The sequence below is a fragment of the Setaria italica genome, chromosome IV, assembly GCF_000263155.2.
Source record: "Setaria italica strain Yugu1 chromosome IV, Setaria_italica_v2.0, whole genome shotgun sequence".
Classification (NCBI taxonomy): Eukaryota; Viridiplantae; Streptophyta; class Magnoliopsida; order Poales; family Poaceae; genus Setaria; species Setaria italica.
The window spans coordinates 30,677,438-30,697,209 of NC_028453.1; the positions used below are offsets into that span (position 1 = coordinate 30,677,438).

The 19,772-nt window shown below is 48.2% G+C and overlaps 2 protein-coding genes and 1 pseudogene across 2 annotated transcripts; 1 reads left to right on the forward strand and 2 right to left on the reverse strand.

Moving 5' to 3' along the window:
- The first annotated feature begins 3,911 nt into the window (after nt 1-3,911).
- On the forward strand, nt 3,912-5,045 carry LOC101752698. The gene has a single exon (XM_004965605.2). It carries the CDS (start codon nt 4,426-4,428, stop codon nt 4,660-4,662), a length of 237 nt encoding a protein of 78 aa, XP_004965662.1. The 5' UTR covers nt 3,912-4,425; the 3' UTR covers nt 4,663-5,045.
- Nucleotides 5,046-9,662: 4,617 nt separating this feature from the next.
- Nucleotides 9,663-13,444, reverse strand: LOC101753110 (auxin efflux carrier component 2). Its single transcript, XM_004965606.2, has 7 exons — nt 12,342-13,444; nt 11,897-12,078; nt 11,486-11,798; nt 10,704-10,789; nt 10,443-10,600; nt 10,261-10,337; nt 9,663-10,146 (listed from the first exon to the last, which is right to left on the reverse strand). The coding sequence occupies exons 1-7, from the start codon at nt 13,346-13,348 to the stop codon at nt 10,080-10,082; spliced, it is 1,890 nt and encodes a 629-aa protein (XP_004965663.1). The 5' UTR covers nt 13,349-13,444; the 3' UTR covers nt 9,663-10,079.
- A 2,416-nt stretch (nt 13,445-15,860) lies between these two features.
- On the reverse strand, nt 15,861-18,028 carry LOC105914163 (annotated as a pseudogene).
- Between the last annotated feature and the right edge of the window lie 1,744 nt (nt 18,029-19,772).

A 19,772-nucleotide genomic window follows, 5' to 3' on the forward strand; every position in this document is an offset into this window, starting at 1 on the left:
AGGAGCCGGAGCTCACGGTTTGCATCCGCCGCTACCTCCCTCAAGTCATTCTAAAATTTTTACGACCAATTTGATTAATAGGAAGTGAAATGATATTGTTTGCCTCTATTATTAATCATATTTTTACGCTAATTGACTATCGCATGCACATACACCTACTGAATGGAGTAATAATAACTTATTTTTTTGACACATTTTGAATCCCAGAATTACTTTTTTTCACGAAAGGGTATGACGTTTAAATAAGTAGCTCATTTTAAATTAATTAGTTTGTCCTAAATATAGAAGGGCGTAGTATCCACTCCTCCACCGGCACTTCTATTTGGAAGAAACTGGACATGGCATTTCTTCAATATCTTCTGCCCCCTAAAAAACAGCTGGTTTTGAGTTAAAGAAGCACTTCCAAAAAAAGGTTCATCCATTCCAGTCGACTTTGAGATTGTGAAAGCCTGACAGGGTATCACTAATCACTATGGCTAAGCACGATTGATGTTTTGAGGATCCATCCGTCCATCAAAACCTGAGTGCGCATGGGTTGAGGGGAAAACTAACTAAAGCTATGAGCCAGGCCTTAAATGCTGTTGGGCATCAAAGTGCCAAAAGCCCAAAACCAATCGCTCCAAAAAAAAAAAACCCGGATTTTTGTCCAGAGCAGTAAACACTACTGCCCAAGCCCCTGCTAGCAATCCATCTCGTGTCTGCCATTGCGCCCACTGACCGGAGCGAAAGGAAGATCCCGGGTGCGTTGGTTTGGATCGTAGCTGCCAAAAATTAACCGTGGGCTGTTGTTGCGAGCTATAACAGAGTTGAAAATCGTTTGGTTGAAACAGCTGTGAAATCGTGAAATTTTGTAAGAAATATCCATAATGCTACCGAAGCCCTAAGGAACTGTTGACATGAAAATTGATTGTAAAATACTATGTTGTTCACTTGTTGGCATGTAAATGATCATTTTAGAAAAGAATTTTTTTTAAGTTTTGCATCACCATTATGGAAAAATGTAGGAATAGGGAGGTGTTTGGTTCTTAAGTTCCTAGCACATCGAATGTTCAGATACTAATTAGGAGTATTAAATATAGATTAATTATAAAACCAATTGTACAGATGAAGGCTAATTTGCGAGATGAATCTATTAAACCTAATTAGTCCATAATTTGACAATGGGCCTGTTCGCTTCAGCTTATTCAGCCGGCTTATCAGCCACCAAACAGTTTTTTTCTCTCACAATAAATCAGCCGTTTCATCTTTTCAGCCGGCTTATAAGCTGAAGCGAACAGCCCAAATATGATGCTACAGCAAATATATGCTAATCATGAATTAATTAGGCTCAATAAATTTATCTCATGAATTAGCATCCATCCGTGTAATTAGTTTTATACTTAACTCATATTTAGTCCTTCTAATTAATCTCCAAAAATTCGATGTGACATGGACTAGATCAAACATCCACGAATTTTAATCCTAGGATCGAAAAAAATATGCCAATGAAAAAACACAATAGTTCTTAATGGTAGATCAATTAACATTATCTTTTTTTAATGTGCTGCACGGGCCTCTTCAGCACGTCTCAGTCAATTTTCATTTTTTTTACAAGACTATTATATCTTTGTCCTTGTTTAGTTCACCCTAACTCCCAACTTTAGCACTATGCAAAAAGAAGATTCCCATCACATCAAACTTGCGGTACATGCATAGAGTACTAAATGTAGACGAAATTAAAAACTAATTGCACAGTTTTGTTGTACTTTGCGAGATGAATCTTTTGAGCCTAATTAGTCAATGCTTGGACAACAATTCACAAATACAAACGAAACGCTACAGTGTGCTACAGTGCTGTAACAGTAATTTGGCACCTCCAAACTTTGGCAACTAAGCAAGGCCATCTCTTCGTTTGTTCTTATCCGTTCAGGCATTCTTGTCTCTAGTTCGAGCATCTCTCTCATATCGCCAAAGCAGTGACAGGAGCGACCTTGCTAGGGGAGATGACGGGCAAGGTGCGGCACCGGCATCCACCAGTTGTGCTGCCGCCAGCTTGAGTCTCAGAGGAGAAGAGGAGCTCTCCTGCTTGCGCTCAGGCAGTCAGGCCCCGAGAGTGGACTTCTTCTCTACAGCTTTCTTTCTCCCTCCCTTCTTCTATACAACTTCCTGGGTCAAGCGGCGGGTACTTCGCCGGCAGCGGTTCGCCGGCGACGGGGACATCACCGTGAGCATCAGTGAGACAAGGCGCGTCTACGGAGCTTGTTGTGGTCGTGGGAATTGGGCCATAGGTGGCCGGTGGCGAGTGGGGCGGCGCTCTGGGCGCGGCCACGGCGGCAAGGCCGCGTTCCAGCGGACCGACGGTGTGGGGTACGAGCGGAGGAGGCGAGCTCGGGGTGGAGGGGATTACCAGCGTTCGGTTTGTGGGGTCAGCTGGTGAAGATGATGGCCGGAGGGGTGCCGTCGACGGTGAGGTCTTGGCGGCGGCGGGAGGACCACGGGCGACCGCAGGATTTGAAATCCTTGGCCCTGTGGCCGCAGGCGCTCGTAGAGGAGAGGTTGGGGAGGTCAGACAGGAGGTCGAGGTGCGGTGGGTGGCGGCTATTGGACGGAGACGGCCGGAGCTCGGCGCATTTGGCCGGCGCATGAGCTCAGAGCGGCGGTGGCCATGGCGGGTGGCAAACCCGTGATTCCCAGCTGCGGGGCGCGGCAGCTCCGGGTCGATCTGCGCGGCCATTGGCGACGGGGACGGTCGCGGCGGCAGCTGCGGCTGCGCGAGGAAGAGATCGCGCAGCCGCCGGGAGAGGAGGGATCTGCCGGCGTTGGGGGTGCTGCGTGACGGGAAGATGGAAGGAAGAGAAAACGAACCACGTAACGTGGGAGATTTTCGTGAAAAAGGCCTTGTTTAGTTGCTAAAATTGGGAGTGCCAAAATTACTGTGCCGGTACTGTAGCACACTGTAGCGTTCGTTTGTATTTGTGAATTATTGTCCAAATATTGACTAATTAGGCTCAAAAGATTCATCTCGCAAAGTACAACAAAACTGTGCAATTCGTTTTTAATTTCATCTACAGTTAGTACTCCATGCATGTACCGTAAGTTTGATGTGACGGGAAATCTTCTTTTTGCGTAGTGCCAAAGGTGGGAGTTGAAGGTGCACTAAACAAGGGCAAAGTTGGCGGTGGGTAAATTTTCGTGAAAAGTTGAAAGGTGCTGTGAAATTTGTACTAGTTAAAAAAAAACTACTTTTAGCTGTAGTTTGGGTGGTTGGCTTCTGGAGTTCAGCGTCAGAACAACTTCTGTTACTGGCTGCTGGACGCAGCCAGAAATTCATCATCGTCGGTCCCACGTCCTCATCGGCTTGCACACATCAGTACAGTACAGTACAACCACGCGGCAGAGGTCCAAGAAGCCAACCGAAAGAGGTTAGGGCTGTTTCTCCCAAAATCCCAACTTTGACACTGTGCAAAAAGAAAATTCTCCATCACATCAAACTTGCGGTACATGCATGGAGTACTGAATGTAGACGAAATTAAAAACTAATTGCACAGTTTTGTTGTACTTTGCGAGATGAATCTTTTGAGTCTAATTAGTCAATATTTGGACAATAATTTACAAATACAAACGAAATGCTACAGTTGCGCTACAGTATTTTTGGTTGTCCAAAATTGGGCAACTAAACAAGGCCTAGATAAAAGCTCGACCACCATACGGACACACGGCGTGACAGGGGCATGATCAGGTTGGACGACGCGGGTCCTGCAACGACGACGTGATGATGATGCTTGATCCGCATGATCATGGACGTGGGGCAACACTCACGGTCCACCGATCGACCGACCCCTCACGGTCACAAGCAGTGCATGTGACTAAACCAAATAAGCCCAAGCAAAAAGCGCCCCGCGCGCGCACTCCCCCGGCGTCCTCTTGTCCCCGCCAGCCGCAACGGAAAGCCAGTCGGCCGCCAATCCGCCATGCGATGGCAGCTTCGCCACACACTGCTAGCCTCTCCCCTCACATCAGTGATCAGAACCGCACTTGACCCGACGCAGCCACCATCCGCTCGCTCTGTTCCATCCCACGCCCGCCCGGCCGGAAACGACAGCTCCGGCTGACGGGAGCCGCACCACCGGCCGGGCACTACTACGGCACCACCGCCGTACGCCACGCGAGTAACCACGAGCAACCGCGCCAACCACAAAGGCAGGAGGGGAGTGATTGCGAGAGCCCCACCGGCGTAAACGCGCGCCCGCGAGCCCCACCGCCGGCTTGCTCGCGCGCACCCCCGGCACAGCACAGCACAGCGCGCAGCACCCGTGGTCGATATCCACAAACCCACCGCAGCAGCAAGCCGCAGCAGGCGCTGCTCCTCTGTTCTGTCGCTAGCTATCTTAGCTGGTGTCCTACTTGTCCTCCAATCCAGATAGGGAGGGGATACAGGATAGATCGATGGCGGCGGCGTCGGGGGCGGCGGCGATGCTGTGCGGGAAGGAGGAGAAGGTGCTGGGCGCGCGGAAGGCGCCCGGGAGCTGCCCGTACTGCGGCGGCGGGGTGGCGGCCACGGACGTGGAGGCCACGTGGGTGTTCTGCTGCCTCCCGCTCTGCCGCAGGGCCAAGCGCCGATTCGCCTGCACCGCCTGCGCCAGGCGACTCGTCTCCTACCCGGCCATCCTGCACGACGACTAGCCAGCCAGCCAGCCAGAGGAGACCGGCCGGCCCCGTCCGTCCGTCCTGCCTCTCTTCCCTCAGCTCTCCCCCCGCGTTGTCGTCTTCGTCTCCGATCTGCTGGTGGGGATTGTCGACCCGTTTTCTTCGACCCGTTTTTGTAACAAGTTGAACTATGTTTTCGGCAGCATTGTTAGCGACCGAGCAGTCCATTGTCAGCGCGGGCATCCATGATGATTTTTTTTAATGTTTTTGGTGGTGTGTCTTCTCTTGGGGGTAATGATGCATGAGATCGCCCGTGCCCCGTGTGGCTAAGTTTTACGAGCATCTTGCGCGTGTTCTTCTGTCGTCTTCGCACAAACTGAAAGATGCAAACAAAATACAGAAATTCAGGCTTATTTGCATCTTCAATGTCAATTACAAAATAATCACCAAAACTTTAATGTTAAGATTTGAGAGCTGTATGGGCAGGATAATAAACAACTGCCAAACTACATTCATAAAGGGCAGGAATATCATTGATGGGATAATGAGTCTACACGAAATCCTACGTGACACCAAGGTTAAGAAGGATGGGTTGGTTTTAAAACTAGATTTTGAAAAAGCTTACAATAAAATAAGTTGGGATTTTCTTTTTGATCGTTTAGCACAGAGGGGTTTTTGTGAAAGCTGGTGTAATTAGATTAAGGAAGTGGTTACAAGCGGGACTCAAATGACATGATTGGAAGTTACTTTAAGAGTGGTAAGGGGGTAGACAAGGGGATCCTCTGATCCCCTTCTCTTTAACCTTGCAGCTGATAGTTTGGTTAAAATGATTAGTACAGCTCAAGAACATGGCCTAATTAAAGGATTGGTTCCTGAATATGTTACTAACAGGGTTTCTATATTTCAATATGCTAATGATACAATCCTATGCCTACAAGATGATGTGGAAAATGCACAAAATATGAAGCTACTTCTTTACCTATATGAAAAAATGTCAGGACTGAAAATAAATTTTGAGAAGATTGAGGTCATCATGATCTCACAGGATGAGCAGAAAACATTAACTTACTCCGAAATGCTAAATTGTGCTATTGGCTATTGGCCTATCAAATACCTGGGTGTGCCGGTGGCTGGTTCAAGGTTGCATATCATGGAATGGTTGCACCTTGACGGAAAACTTATCAAAAGGTTTGATGGCTGGAAAGGTAGTTCCCTCTCTATGGGAGGGAGACTGACCTTGTTAAATGCATGTCTTAGTAGTATCCCAATTTATTGTATGTCACTTTAATTGCTTCCAAAAACAATTATAAAAAGGTTGGATGTGACTAGAAAAAGATTTTTCTGGCAAGAAAGTTGCAATAAAAAAAATAACATTTGGTGAAGTGGACAAAAATAGCTAGACCAAAAAGGAAAGGGGGTTTAGGTATATAAGACCAGAGGAGAATGAACCTTTGCCTACTGTATAGGTGGTGGTGGAAACTGGAATCAGGAGAGGGTCTGTGGCAAAAAATTGTTAAAAGGAAATATGTGAAACAAAACACTATATCCCAATTGAGATGGAAAAGCACCAACTCCCCTTTGTGGAATGGTTTGCTGAAGGTGAAAGATTTATATATAGCGGAAGGACCATGAGAGTAGGAGATGGAGAAGACACTGATTTTTGGAGGGATTCCTGGTGTGGCCCGTTGCCACTTAAAGACAAATTCCCTAAGCTGTTTGAAATTTGCAATGAGCAACATGGAAGGTAGCAACTGTAGCAACAAGAGGGTGGACATTTATTTTCAGAAGATGGCTTGATGAGCGCAACCAAACACAATTTAGAAGATTGAGAGATATCCTAACAAGCTGTGCATTGTCAAATGAAAAAATTCCCCAAAGTGGATCGGGAAGAAATCTGGTACTTTTTATGTGAAATCCTTATATAATCCCATGTGGAGTGCTGAGTCAGAATTGCCGAATAAACAAATCTGGAAGGCTAAAGTACCTTTGAAAATCAAAATTTTTATGTGGCTAATCCAACATGATGCTATTCTAACCAAAGATAATTTGCTAAAGAGAAAATGACTAGGAGACAAAAGATGTTGTTTCTGTTATGGAGATGAGAATATAAATCATCTCTTCTTTGATTGTTCTCTAGCCAAATATGTATGGAGTTTAGTTGCCATGGTACCAGGAGCTGACTGTAGACCATCCTCTCGTGATCAATTTTGGGTCTGGATGAGGAGTACTATACCTCGATTCCAACATTTCCGTATGGTTGGTATGTCAGCCATCTGTTGGGCTTTGTGGAATGCAAGAAATAGAGTTTACTTCGAAGGAAAATTGACTAGATCTCCTACAGAGATTATTTGTCCAACATCTTCTTTCTTAACTTATTGGGCAGGTTTGCAAAAAATAGAAGACAAGGAGAATCTGGAAGCAGGAGCTGAAGCTTTAAAGAAAGCGGCGCTTCACTTTCATCCTACGAAGGCCACAGCTGAAGATACGGGGAGTGTCCGGTAGCTACAAAAGATGGACATTATCTGTTGGCAAATCGCCCTGAATTTATCAATTGCAAGCAGTTGTGGTAGTGTTGGCTTTGCTTTGGTGATCACTGGATAGCTTTTGTGGCACAGTGGCGGACCCTGTGTGCCAAGTTCACCTGGAGTCTCTTTGTGATTTGGTTTAGTTCTGAACTGTACGGTCTGCTGAACAAACTCCGTATTTTCGTTGCTTCGTGAAGGAATGAAATTCGAACGTGACCCTTAGCGGAAAAAAGAATACAAATGCACGCACGCACGGCTTCGCCTCAGGCGGCCTCAGCAGCAAAGAAAACGCGCTCGTCGACAGGGCCTCCGATCCGCCACCAGGTTTTCCGCGGTGGGTGTCGCGGCGAATCGCGATCGGCCCGATCAATGCGCGGGCGGCAGCTCGCCGCGAAAGAGACGCGCGTGCCCCTCGGCTCCTCTCCTCCTCCTCCTACGTGTGCGACGGCGGATTCGCGCTGGATTCGCCGTCGATCCATTGATAACTGATAAGGCCTCCAGATTATCGATCGATCTCGCCGCCCCCCGCAGGCGGGCCCCGTCGCGGTCGTGTGCGGTGGGTAGCTCAGGCGAAGAGGACGACGTACGTGTGCGACGCACGGCGAGGCGATTCCAGTTGACAGCCAAGAGCTGATGAGCATATACTTTGTTGATACTCCCGTTCCGTGCTCTCTCAAACCAAAACGATCTGCAGTAGGCGGGCTGCCCAGCCCAGTCGCGTCATCCCACCCACACGGGCCCAGTCGTGTCTATATACCCACTACAAAGAAATCGGCGGAACGCAATTGATTTCGGGCCCACTTAGAACATAGAAGGAAGGCCCGCGATCCATCTCTGGTCCAGCCGCCCAGGAAAGCAGCGGATCCAAGAGCCTGAAGCGCCGCCGCCTCGTGCGTGCTCGCCTGATCGGTGATCCGTTTCACCGTTTGGTTACGTTGCCTCCGGCGGCGGGCACCACCGACCCTGCCTGCCGACTCGTTCCTGCTCGTCGGCCGGCGTGCTGCGCCGTGCAGCCTGCTGCCTGCAGGTACGCCTCCTACCTCTGCGAGAACCGAGCCCAAACAGAAAGCTACCTCTCCGGCCACCACGTAGCCTAGCATGTCCTGATTACCTCAAGGCCTTGCGTGCCCGTGTAGGCGCCACGGATACCGACGGTGTAGCCTCCTTTAGCTAGAGCTTGGAGCCCGCAGCCGGAAACTACCATTCATACTGGAGACATGAGTGTTTCAGAATTCAGGAGGCGGCAAGTAGTGCACTGCTACTAATGATATCTATGAAAACATGACTTGAAATGGAAATGGAAATAACTGTTTATTATGAAGGTGTTTTGTATTTTTTTATGCTGAATCTGGTAGCACCAATCTTTTTCTTTCGTGGTCAATGCTGTATGATCTGTCAGCGAGTCAAACTGAAGGAACCAGGAGAGCATGTATCCGTTGCAATTTTTTTTATAACCATGTTTATTTCCGTTGCATATATGCACCTGGGGTGGGGTAGAGTTCAGACTTCAAGAGTAAGCTTGCCGTTGAGGCGATGATACACCGAGCTGAAGATTTCTGAGGTGCATATCTTCCTTGAGATTCCAAGACTGATGTGGAGTGCTTTGACTAACCAGCCGCAAAAGTATACTACTCCAATTATCATCCCCCCAGACAGCCTGAGCTGGTCTGTCTAAGTAGTTGATTATTGCCACTGCTTCCTTCAATCGGATTCCATTGACTGTCCTCTACCCACTGATTACTTTTTGCTGACATTTCGGAGTCCAGGTCCAATCAACGAAGCACCCAGCTTCCAAAGTTTCACCTTTCTGCTCCACTGGTGCTCCTACATACTGAATTCGGCATGATCGGTCTCGACTGCTGATGGCGCAATCGGAGATGTTCTCTTTTTCACATCGGATGTTCAGAACTTCAGATTAAGTACCAGCTTTTGACAGCAGCCTTCACCAATGGTCCAGGCTCTGAAGGCGGCCTTCATGAGGCGATCAAGGATCACGGTTAGGATTACCAGGCTGAAGACTAATGATGCGGTTACTCATTAAAATAAGTTCAGAACTTGGTTGATCTAGACCACATATACCATGCATTGCATTCTCCATGCAGCAAATAAAGGACAGCCCACTAGCAGGCAGCGGCAAAAACAAAACAGAGGTTTCACATGCGCTGTGAGCACTGAGCAGACCATCTGGTTGCTGGCATTTGACCCTCTCACAGTTAACCACCACTAATTGGGTTGGGCAGGCAGACAAGAACAGAAAAAAAAAATTTGGCAACAACATTAACAATCGCAAGAAGATGCTTCCTCATGTGGTCCACTGCTGAATCCCTAGGAGGAGCCAGTGCGTGCATGCCTGCATGGCTTTGGACTCTTTCAATGCAAGCTGCATGACGCCTTTACAAACCAATAGTCCCTGGCAGATGCAGCTCCAGAGTTTAGCGTTCAGAGTTACTACTGGTATCTGAAAAGATCTGTGCACGCAGGCAAGGACTGAATCGAAGCAAGCTCCAGCTCTTTTCCCAAAGCCGTCAGGCTGGATTGGTCTGACGATCTTACCAAGCGATTTGGGAACCGCTTCTATTACTTTATCCCAATTTGTGTGTGAGATCAGGCAGAAATTTGCAGATCGTGTGTCTCCGGACAAAGGAATCAACCGGGGCGAATCTTCAGTACCAAGTTGCCCAATTAACGGTTCAATCCTTCATACTCAAAGCCCTAACCTTTACTTTGGATCTAAAACAGTAACAAAAAATATAAAAAATGGAATCAAGGATTTTTTTTTCTCCTCTGCATTTCTCTCTTCTAGGGTCCTACTTACTTCCCTATTTTTCTGCACTCAGAATCTTCATGTCTTCAAGATAACCAATGTTTTCCTCTTTGCATGCATCCATCTCTAGATTTCTAGAATCCTACTTCTCCCTACCCAGAAATCTAAATTCCAAGAAGAACATAGTAGAGTATCGTGATCGGAAGCGCGATAAGCATCCCGAAAATAACCCTGGAAAATTAACAACGCAAAAATGCAAGATGTTAGCCTTCTGCATTGAGTACATGCAGCAACATATAAGAATGAGGTGTATTTCTTGCAAACTTTGAGCATGGAATTGCTTACGCTGTGCTAAGTATTTGAGGATGGCAGTTGTACTCCTTGGCAAACACAAAGGGGACGATGCCTTGTGGAAGTGCAGCCTGTCGATCAATCACATGTTCCACAGTCATCAGTATGATTATTATGTTTTTTTAATGATCTCAAGAAAAAAATTAGAGCATGATATGTATAGTGGTGATGCCAACCTGAACAATTGCAACGTGCAGGAGCACTCCCCGGAGCCCAATGGCGATGGAGGTGGCGGCGATCACCGCTGGACCAGTCAAGAACCTCACCGCCATTGCGAACGTCGCCACCCTCTTACCACAAGAGATGATCTTTGGTTGCAGAGCCATGAAGAGACCTAGGCCACATGAAGCACCGTCAGAATTTCTCGGTTCATGTAAAGAACAAAATACCAGTTTTAATGACCAGAAATATATATCAAATAGCCAATGGTTTCATACCTAAGCTGAACATAGCCATTCCTAGCCCTGCATCAGACAATATCGATATCGATCCCTTTATAATCGAGGGCATCTGGATGTTCCACCTGAAATTTTCAGAAAACAAAATGTGTTAATCCACCCATGTTAACCGGCATATGCAAGATAACAGAGCCAATAATCTATTGCAGATGCTGGTATAGCATGTGCTGTCCTCTTCCCCTAGAAATGCCTGCTGTTTTCAGCTCTCCTCTAGATGTGCCATGCCATGCATCTCGTGTAGTAAAATAGCACACTGATGCTTGCATAAAAATATACAATTGTACTCTTTTGGACACGAAGCATCGTGCAATTTAGTCATGGATGAGCTTTGTCGATCATGTCTGTGCCGTCCGGATGGGTGGAGACAAACACGGCAGCCGCAGCTGATTTGGTCTGCTGCAAGGCTCCAGGGCAAACACATATATAGGACCTGCATCTGCGTGCATCACTGCATGTGCCAGATCCGAGACCGACGTACCTCTCATGTGCTCTCACATGCAAACGCTAATCCTACAAGTTACAAGCAACCTAGTAGTGAACGACATGGAAATGTGGATTAATCTTGGAGCCGGTCAATTGACAAGCCTCCGTTTGGATTCACTGAATCTTGCAGGAGTTGAACTGAACTGCTCCTTTTGGAATTCATGTGTTCCGATAAGTCGCAAAGTGATGAACTTGCCATATAAGAACTAGTCATGCATGAACCAATTAATGGATATTTAGGTGTGTATGGGCAAGTGTTTTTAAGGTTTAATTTGCACCTGAATGAGACGAGGGCCCAGACGAGGCCGACGAGGCTGGAGTAGGTGTTGGGGTTCCTGATGAGCTTCCTCCAAACCATGATGAGGATGAGGCGCATCATCACGCTCGCCGGCGGCATCGGGTGCGCGGCCTCCTCCAGCCCCGGCGCGTCGGCTCCCTTCTTGCGCGGCGCCACGTACGGCGACCCCGACACCGGGAACTTGGCGCCCAGGCCCGTCGCGGGGCTCTTCAGGCCGTCCTCGATCTCCACGTCGCCGTTCGCCGCCGCCGCCGCGTCCACCTTCTTGATCGGCGTGACAGTGCCACTTACGCCTGAAGTGCAGACATGACACGCCGCAGTGACGAGAAAACGATTAGCGTCGCGTGTACGGGTCTTTGGAAGGAGGGACTGTTTGCTGCGTATTAGTTACCTTTTGGAGTGGCGCCGTCGACCGGCGCGGCCGGCGGCGGTACGCCGGCGAAGTCGGTGGAGGCGGCGTGGTTGACGGCGTTGCGGAGGTTGGCCTCCGACACCGGCGACGCGCTGGAGCTCCACACGAACATGTGCAGCTCCTTGTTGGAGTTGGAGTTCGAACCCCCGAGCTCCTTCTTCCTAGTATCACCAAATGCAAAAGACAAAGTAATTAACTTGAGATAGGTTCAGCACAAGACAAATTTCAGGGATATTTTCCCATCAAAATCAGCTCCTAATTTTTCTGAGCAAAACAAATGCAAAATACTGTTCATTGGACTATATGCATTTACTTCACAAATTAAGATTATTACGAGTAAAACGTTTTCTAGTAGCACTAGCGATTAGCGAGCAGAAACTCGTTGCACGTATTGGTGTGCAGCAGAGTGGACACACACACATACCGTGGCGGCGGCATCATGCCGGGGTTGGGCGCGGGGTACGCGGTGGCGTCGCTGCCCTGCTTTCCCGACGCGAACTTGTTGGCCACCTGCTCGTCGAGCCCCGGCGCGCGCGCGCCGGAGCCGGGCTGCGCCAGCGGGCTTGCCATCTTGCTCCCGTTGAACATGGCGTAGAAGTCGGACTGGTTGAAGCTGGAGCCCCGCGGCGTGGGCTCCCTCGACGTCTGCAGGGAGTAGATCTCGACGCCGGTGAGGTTGGACGCGCGCGGAGTCATCGCCGACGACGCGCCGTAGGGGCGGTACCCTCCCACCCCGGAGCGCGCGGCGCCGTGGCCCGTGGTGGACGCGGACGCGGAGCGGCGGATGACCACGTGGACGCGGCCGTCGCTGCCGACCTCGGCGTCCGCCTGCAGCGCCTCCCGCCCGTTGAGCGAGACGACGTCGGAGTCGACCCGGAACGACGCGATGCTGGCGCCGACGTCGGGCGGGAACTGCTCGGAGATGAGCGCCTTGGCGCCGCGGTACTCGAAGAGGAAGAGCATGAGGGTGTACCAGATGACGCTCTGGAGCACGACGATCTGGACCATGAGGTTGCCGGAGAAGTCGCCGTACATGGCGCGGAGGAGCGGGATGCCCATGACCAGCGTGTTGGGGAGCGTAGAGAGGGAGAAGAGCGTGATAGTCCAGTCGAGGGACGAGGCGGCGCCGCCGGCGCCCCGGCGGTAGCGGGAGAGGACGTTGTGCCAGACGGCGAGCGCGGCGAGGATGACGAGCTTCTGGAGCGAGTCGGCGGCCAGGAAGCGGTACTGCATCGCGTAGGGGTCGTTGGAGGAGATGAAGTGGAAGGAGAGCAGCGGGACGGCGAAGACGGCGACGAAGCGGTTGATGCCGGAGCATTGGTCCGGGGTGAAGATGCCCCACCACCGCACGGAGCCGTAGGCCAGGAACATGGCCACGTACAGCGGCACGATCGCCGCCAGGACGTCGTAGATGTCGCGCCCGGTGATCATGGCGGCGACGGCGGCGGCTGCAGCTTAGTTCAAGGTGGCCACGCTAGCTAGCTGTCTTCTTCGGATTCTACAAAGATCTGGTGGAGCTGACGCGAACTCGCGCTGAAAGAGAAAGTGAGAAAAGAGAAGCTGAAGAGATGGTTATATAGGAGGTGATCTATCGAAGCTTACTACGGCCACACAGGTTGTTAATAATAAGATAATCACAGTGTTAGTACTCCACTAATTGATGCGTTAAATAAGCAAGGTGATGTGAGCGCGTGGTGTGTAGAGAATCCAAGGGGCGGCGTGCACAGTTGCAGGTAGCTGCGCAGCCTGCAGGCCAAGACGTGTACGTTCTTGTGCAGCTACGGCTACGGCTCCTTGTACAGCCTGAGCCCTAGCTAGGTAGTAGGTAGTAGGGCAGAATTAATGCGTGCATGGTCGAGGATGCTCGAACCAAGCAATCTCCATGGATGCATGCATCAATGATCAATCTATCAAATGGTCTAAGCCTCTAGTGCTTTACTGGTACTGGTCAGTTAGGCACGGAGAACGATGGCTCCAGCGATCGCAAACACATGTACAACAGTTTAGGGCAGTTAACCTGTTCGTCTCTAAACGTCTCGAATCTTTCATACAGACAGGTATAAAAGGTGTTCGTCTCTAAACATCTCGAATCTTTCATAGAGATAGGTATAAAGATAGGTATAAAGATAGGTTATATAATCCACAGATAAGGATCCGTCTCTAAAGTGTTTAATGCTTTGTGTTTAATGCTTTGCATGTAGCTAGGATCAACTATAAATAAATTTTTGTATACCATGTATCAAGGATAAATAAGAACAACATGATTACAATATTTTAAAAACCATCAATATAATAGTTATATTACATATAGATGCAACGTCTTTTATCTAATTTTCTTTGTTTCCATAGCGTTGCCATATGTGCTCGCTTAGATCCTTCTTGAGTTTCCTATGTGTTGGCCGAGCTTTGATAGTGGAATTTCTACGAAGTACCTCTGCGAAGGTAGGATTAGGGTTATCGCTTGTACGCACTTCAGGTGGGAGCACTATCGTCGCACTTGGATTCTCATTCAAATCCAAGACTTCTCTAATTGAATCCTTCTCACCTTCCACTATCATATTGTGAAGGATAACACAAGCTTGCATTATGTTGATAACATCCCCCTGCTTCCATAACCTTGTTGGTTGACGAACAATATCAAAGCGTGATTGCAGCACACCAAATGCGCACTCGACATCTTTCCTCGTCCCTTCTTGCATCAATGCAAATAATTTGTCTTCCGCCGACTGAGGGGCCGTCACTGTCTTCACAAATACTGCCCATTTTGGATATATTTTATCGGCAAGATAATAACCCATGTCATATTGTGTTCCATTTACATTATAGTGTACCACAGGAGCTTCCCCTTTTATTGCTTGAATGAATAGTGGTGACTTGTTTAGAACGTTTGTGTCGTTCTGAGACCCGACGGTACCAAAGAAAGCATGCCATATACGAAGATCCCGAGTTGCCACCGCTTCAAGGATCATAGTAGGAACGTCTTTATCACCACGTGTGAACATGCCTGCCCAACCTTTCGAACAATTCTTCCATGCCCAATGCATACAATCGATACTTCCCAACATTCCTGGAAAACCACGAGCCTCATTTTCTCGTAAGATTTTTTTCCAGTTCATCGCTTCTTGGAGGGCGTAGATATTCTTCACCGAATTTTTCAATCACTCCTTCAGCAAATTTTCCCAAAATCTCCAAACAAGTGCTTGCAGCTATCTTTAACACCTCATCAAGTTGATCAGCCGAGGTTCCATAAGCTAGCATCCTGATAGCCGCGGTACACTTTTGAAGCGGTGAAAGTCCACTCCTACCAGTAGCATCGGGTCTTTGGGTGAAATAAGGAGACCAATCACTGAGTGCATGCACGATACGTAAGAACAGTGGCTTATTCATCCTAAATCTCCTACGGAACATCTCATCGATGTATATAGGATTTGCAGAAAAGTAATTAGCGATAAGATCATCATGACCTGCTTCTCGATTCCTTGGTATGTACCTCCGCGGTCCAGTTTGTCGGCAACGGCGAGATACTGTTGATGCTTCTCCATCGATGTCGGCCTTGAATTCCTCTTGTAGCATATCTTCTAAGATTTCATCCTCTGCTAGCATATCTTCTACGGTGAACACCTCTGCAGGATCAAAGTCCTCAGCATCTTGCAGCTCATCTTCTTCAACGTGTGGCTCCATAGGAACTAACTAGAGCAGGGAGGTGGAAAAATGAACTGCAGCACGGGCAACTGGTGCTAATTTATAGTATGAAAGATAACATTAACAAACATGCCTCTATTCAGTACGCATGCTAACTAACACTAGTGGGCAGTAATTCTGATAACAACTAGTGGACCATAATCAACTAGTGTATGCAATTGAAACTAGTGGAGCACTACGCATCGACCATAAAACAAAGCTCTGTTCACATTCAGATAACATTCAGATAGCTCTGTTCACATGTAGATAACATTCAGATAGCTCTGTTCACATTCAGATAATATTCAGATAGTTCTGTTCATATTCAGATAACTCGCTCATTAATTTTTCAGGAAACTGAAAGAACACATTAGATAATTTCAGAAAAAAGCATTTTTCTTAAACACTTCATGGCAGCAAGTCGCTCAGACGTTTCGTCGTCTGTCATTGAACTTGTATCTTGTGAGATGAGGTTGTTATATGCATCCATCATCTTTGATTCTTTCTCAAGCTTCTTCCCCTCCATCTCAAGCTTCTTTGATTCCATCTCAAGCCTCCTCCCCTCCATCTCAAGTTTCTTGGACCCTCTGTTCTCTTGTGCTGTTAAATGGGTAAGCCTTGTGGTCTCAATCTTATCGGAAGACAACTTTTGCTGCATCTCTAGCACCTTCATGCGGTTTGCATTAGCTTCTTCTGGGATCTTGCTCAATTTATCAAGCTTTTCCACATGAATTGCAGATTCCTTTGATTTTCCATCATCACCCATTGCCTTTGACTTGCCTTTTGCAGCAAGAGCGGACTTTTTAGCTGCCTTTTGTCCCATTGGTCGCTTTGGCATCTCATCTTCACTGTCAACATTTTCCACATCTTCTTCGAGGTGATATGACTTCCTTTTACGAGCGTTCTTCAGCTCTTCGTTGTATGTTTTCCACTTCGCCACTTCACGACAAATTTTCCAAACATTCTTAATCACAAAGGGTGCTTGTGATCCAAATAGAACTTCTTGGCTGTATCCATCCGCATCTCATCGGAGTAGCCACTTGTGAACACCCTACGAGCCTTCAAATAATCAGATTCAAAGAGGTCACACCACCTATTAATCTTGTGCCAATGATCCTTGGCTTGCTTTGCATTCCTATTCCTTTGCGGTGGGGTCTCCTTGTTGTATGCCTTGATAACATCACCCCAATATGCTTCGCCCTTCCTATCGGCTCCAGTGGTTGAGTCCGTTGAATTTTCAATCCAAGCACTCATCAATCTTTCATCTTCTTGTGGTGTCCACATAATCCTCTTGTGGTGTCCACATAATCCGCTTCTCAGTCCTAACCATTTCGTTCTCATCATTGACTAGAATAGGTAGCTGCTCTGATAAGAATTCCACCACTGAGGGAGAACTTCCTCCATTGGTTTCAGGAATAGATATATTGACATGGCTATTGTGAGAAGGTGTACCAACCAAATGAAAATTATGTGGCTGATTGCCGAAGTACCTCATGAAACCACCTTGTGTGTCTTTATCCCTATAAAAAGAAGAGTTCCAAAATAAGATCACAGGCTATTGCTAGTATTTGTCAACACTAATTAAAAAAATCCACTGCTACTGCTAGTCCAACATTTCAAATCACTTCATATCTATTTTCAGAAAAAAACATGCAGTAATCTACTGATAATCAAAGACACCTACTGTCAATTTCATAACACTGAATAACATGTTGGATCTGGACAGGCTCCCAATGAAGAGGCTCACAAGTTCTCTTACCATGTTGCATCTGAATGCCGAACTAAGGAAGACCCTTGACTAGCGCCGTCCGAGCCCCACCAAGCCAGAGATGGAGATGGAGGGAACGGAAATCCAGCAGGTTGCGAAAAAGTAGTTCCGTGGCTAGTGAAGCCGCCGATAGGGGAGGATTCGACCGCGACGGATGCAGCCATGGATGAGGATGATGCTGATGCTTTGCCATTGCCGCTGCTGATGGGGAAGAGAGGCGCCACTGGGCCGGATCCGCGAACAAAGGGGAGGAGGCCGGCCGCCGAGCCAGATCTGCCTCCAACGGGGAAGAGGCCAGCTGCCCTACTGGATCCACGACCAATGGAGGAAGAGGCCCGCGTGCCGCTGACCTTGGCCTTCCGCCCCGCCGCCACTCTCAACGCTGCCGCCGTGCCTGTACTCTTCTAGCCTGAATCCGATGGTGTGCTAGGGTGGTCCATCTCGCTGGTGAAGATACCTGGAAAGAATGAAGAATATACGGAGACGGCGGTGGATTTGGCGTGCAAAATCCATTCCCGTGTGCCTTCCTCCGCGCGCGCACCCGTACTGGATCCTCCGCTCGTCGACTCCCCCGTACAACGCGACTCTAGAGAGACGACGGCTTCTTGGACCACGAGCCACGCTCATCGTCTCGCGAAGCGCCGGGGCGAGCTCGTCTGCTCAGGAAGGGGGTTCTTTTTGTAAAATATACGACATACAAACGAGGTGTACAGACACGCTGTACATGCCCTTAGAGCTACTGTAGTCTTGCCACATCACATACAGACAGTAAAATAGATAAGTTGAACATTAGGATGTCTATTTAACTGTGTACAAACTGATTAATGCCCAGATACATAAGATCTGTGTATACCATTTTGTTGCTTTTCGTTGCAAATGAGATCAAGCGCAAACAAGATGAGCATACAACTACTGTACAGCTACAATTAGTTTTAGGATTACTAACACAAGTCCAGGGCTTAATTACTACACTATCCACCATGAAACTGCGCCCACATGGACAACACCTCCTGTCAGACACATACAAACTGAATTTTGATGCCTCTTTTCAGTCGAGATCAAGAAAAAGGCTCATGGGATTAGCGGTGATAAATTGCAACGATGAACTGTAATCCTGCGGCGTTGAAAGCATGCTAGTGGATTGACCCCTAGATCCGCCCCTGGCTCGTGCTAACCAAATCGTTTTGCCGACGCTTGACAAAGAGATCGTCGGTGGAGGAAGCCATCGCGTCGAGCCGTCGTCGAGGAGTTCGCCGCCACCGATCCAGTCGTGAGCCGTAAGACCGCTGCCTCTTCCGCTGGCATGCTGACGAAACCGCAGCCTTTCTATCGCGCCATCGCCACAATCAGCACCTCACACGCCGCCGGCACCGTCGCCGCCGCCTTGTGCTTTTTCTGCCTGATGCTGTTGCTGCGCCCTTGCTGCCTGGATGCGAACTGTTTTGAGATGGGAACGGTGTCTATCCGTCGTACATGCCCTCAGGAATGGGTTCCCATCAGGAATTGCGTTGCATTGCTTGCAGGCGCGCACGGCAACAGTACGTGTGCGGGCGGCGTACGATCGACTAGAGATGGGTTGTGCGGCCGGTCTCGTCGCGAAACTGCACGACGCGACGCCGACATGGCGACATGGGCATCCGTGCGAGCTGTTGGAGGCACTTACCGTTAGATCTTTAGGATCAGACACTGCACTATGTAGAAAGATTTTGACAGCTCTTTAGTCTTGACGGCGGCTAGCTGGGCAAGTGGGCATGCACGTAACATATTCTCTCCGTTCTGAAATACGAGATGACAGTCTACAAGTGGCTTGCGCTTCTTTCATACCGGAAGCCGTTGCTGAAACAAAAGGAGGTTGAGGGGTGCAGACGATGATCAGCAAACTCGTGCAGGGGAGCCGAGAGATGGATGCGTGAAAAAGAAGTCTAATGGTCGCCCTCTTCTGTTGACCTGCTGGAGTTGTGTATGGAGAGTTAGTCTTTTGTGTGTGAAGAGTTAACATAGATGCTGTTGTGTAGGCTCTGCTGTGAGCTTCTCTCACATGATCGGTTTGTTTCTTTTGTGTGCCGGGCGTCATGTGGATCCTGATGTAACGTCGCTGGTAACCCCAGCCTCTAACATTTTAATAAAACTGGGCGAATGCCTTTGGTCGAAAAAAAATACGACGTATCCTGAGTATGTAATTTTGAGCGTGCTTGGTTTGCTGCCAAAAGCAAAACCAAATTTTTTAGCCACTATTTGGTTCCTTAGCAAAGTTTGCCAACATCTCCCGTTATTTTTATGAAAATATTTGCAATTTTTTTCTAACTTTTAGCTTGCCAAAACTCTGTCAACTCCCATAACTTCAAATTTTGGTAGCCAACTGCCTTCTTCCTTTTTTTTTTTCCCTTCTTTCTTTTTTTTCAAAAC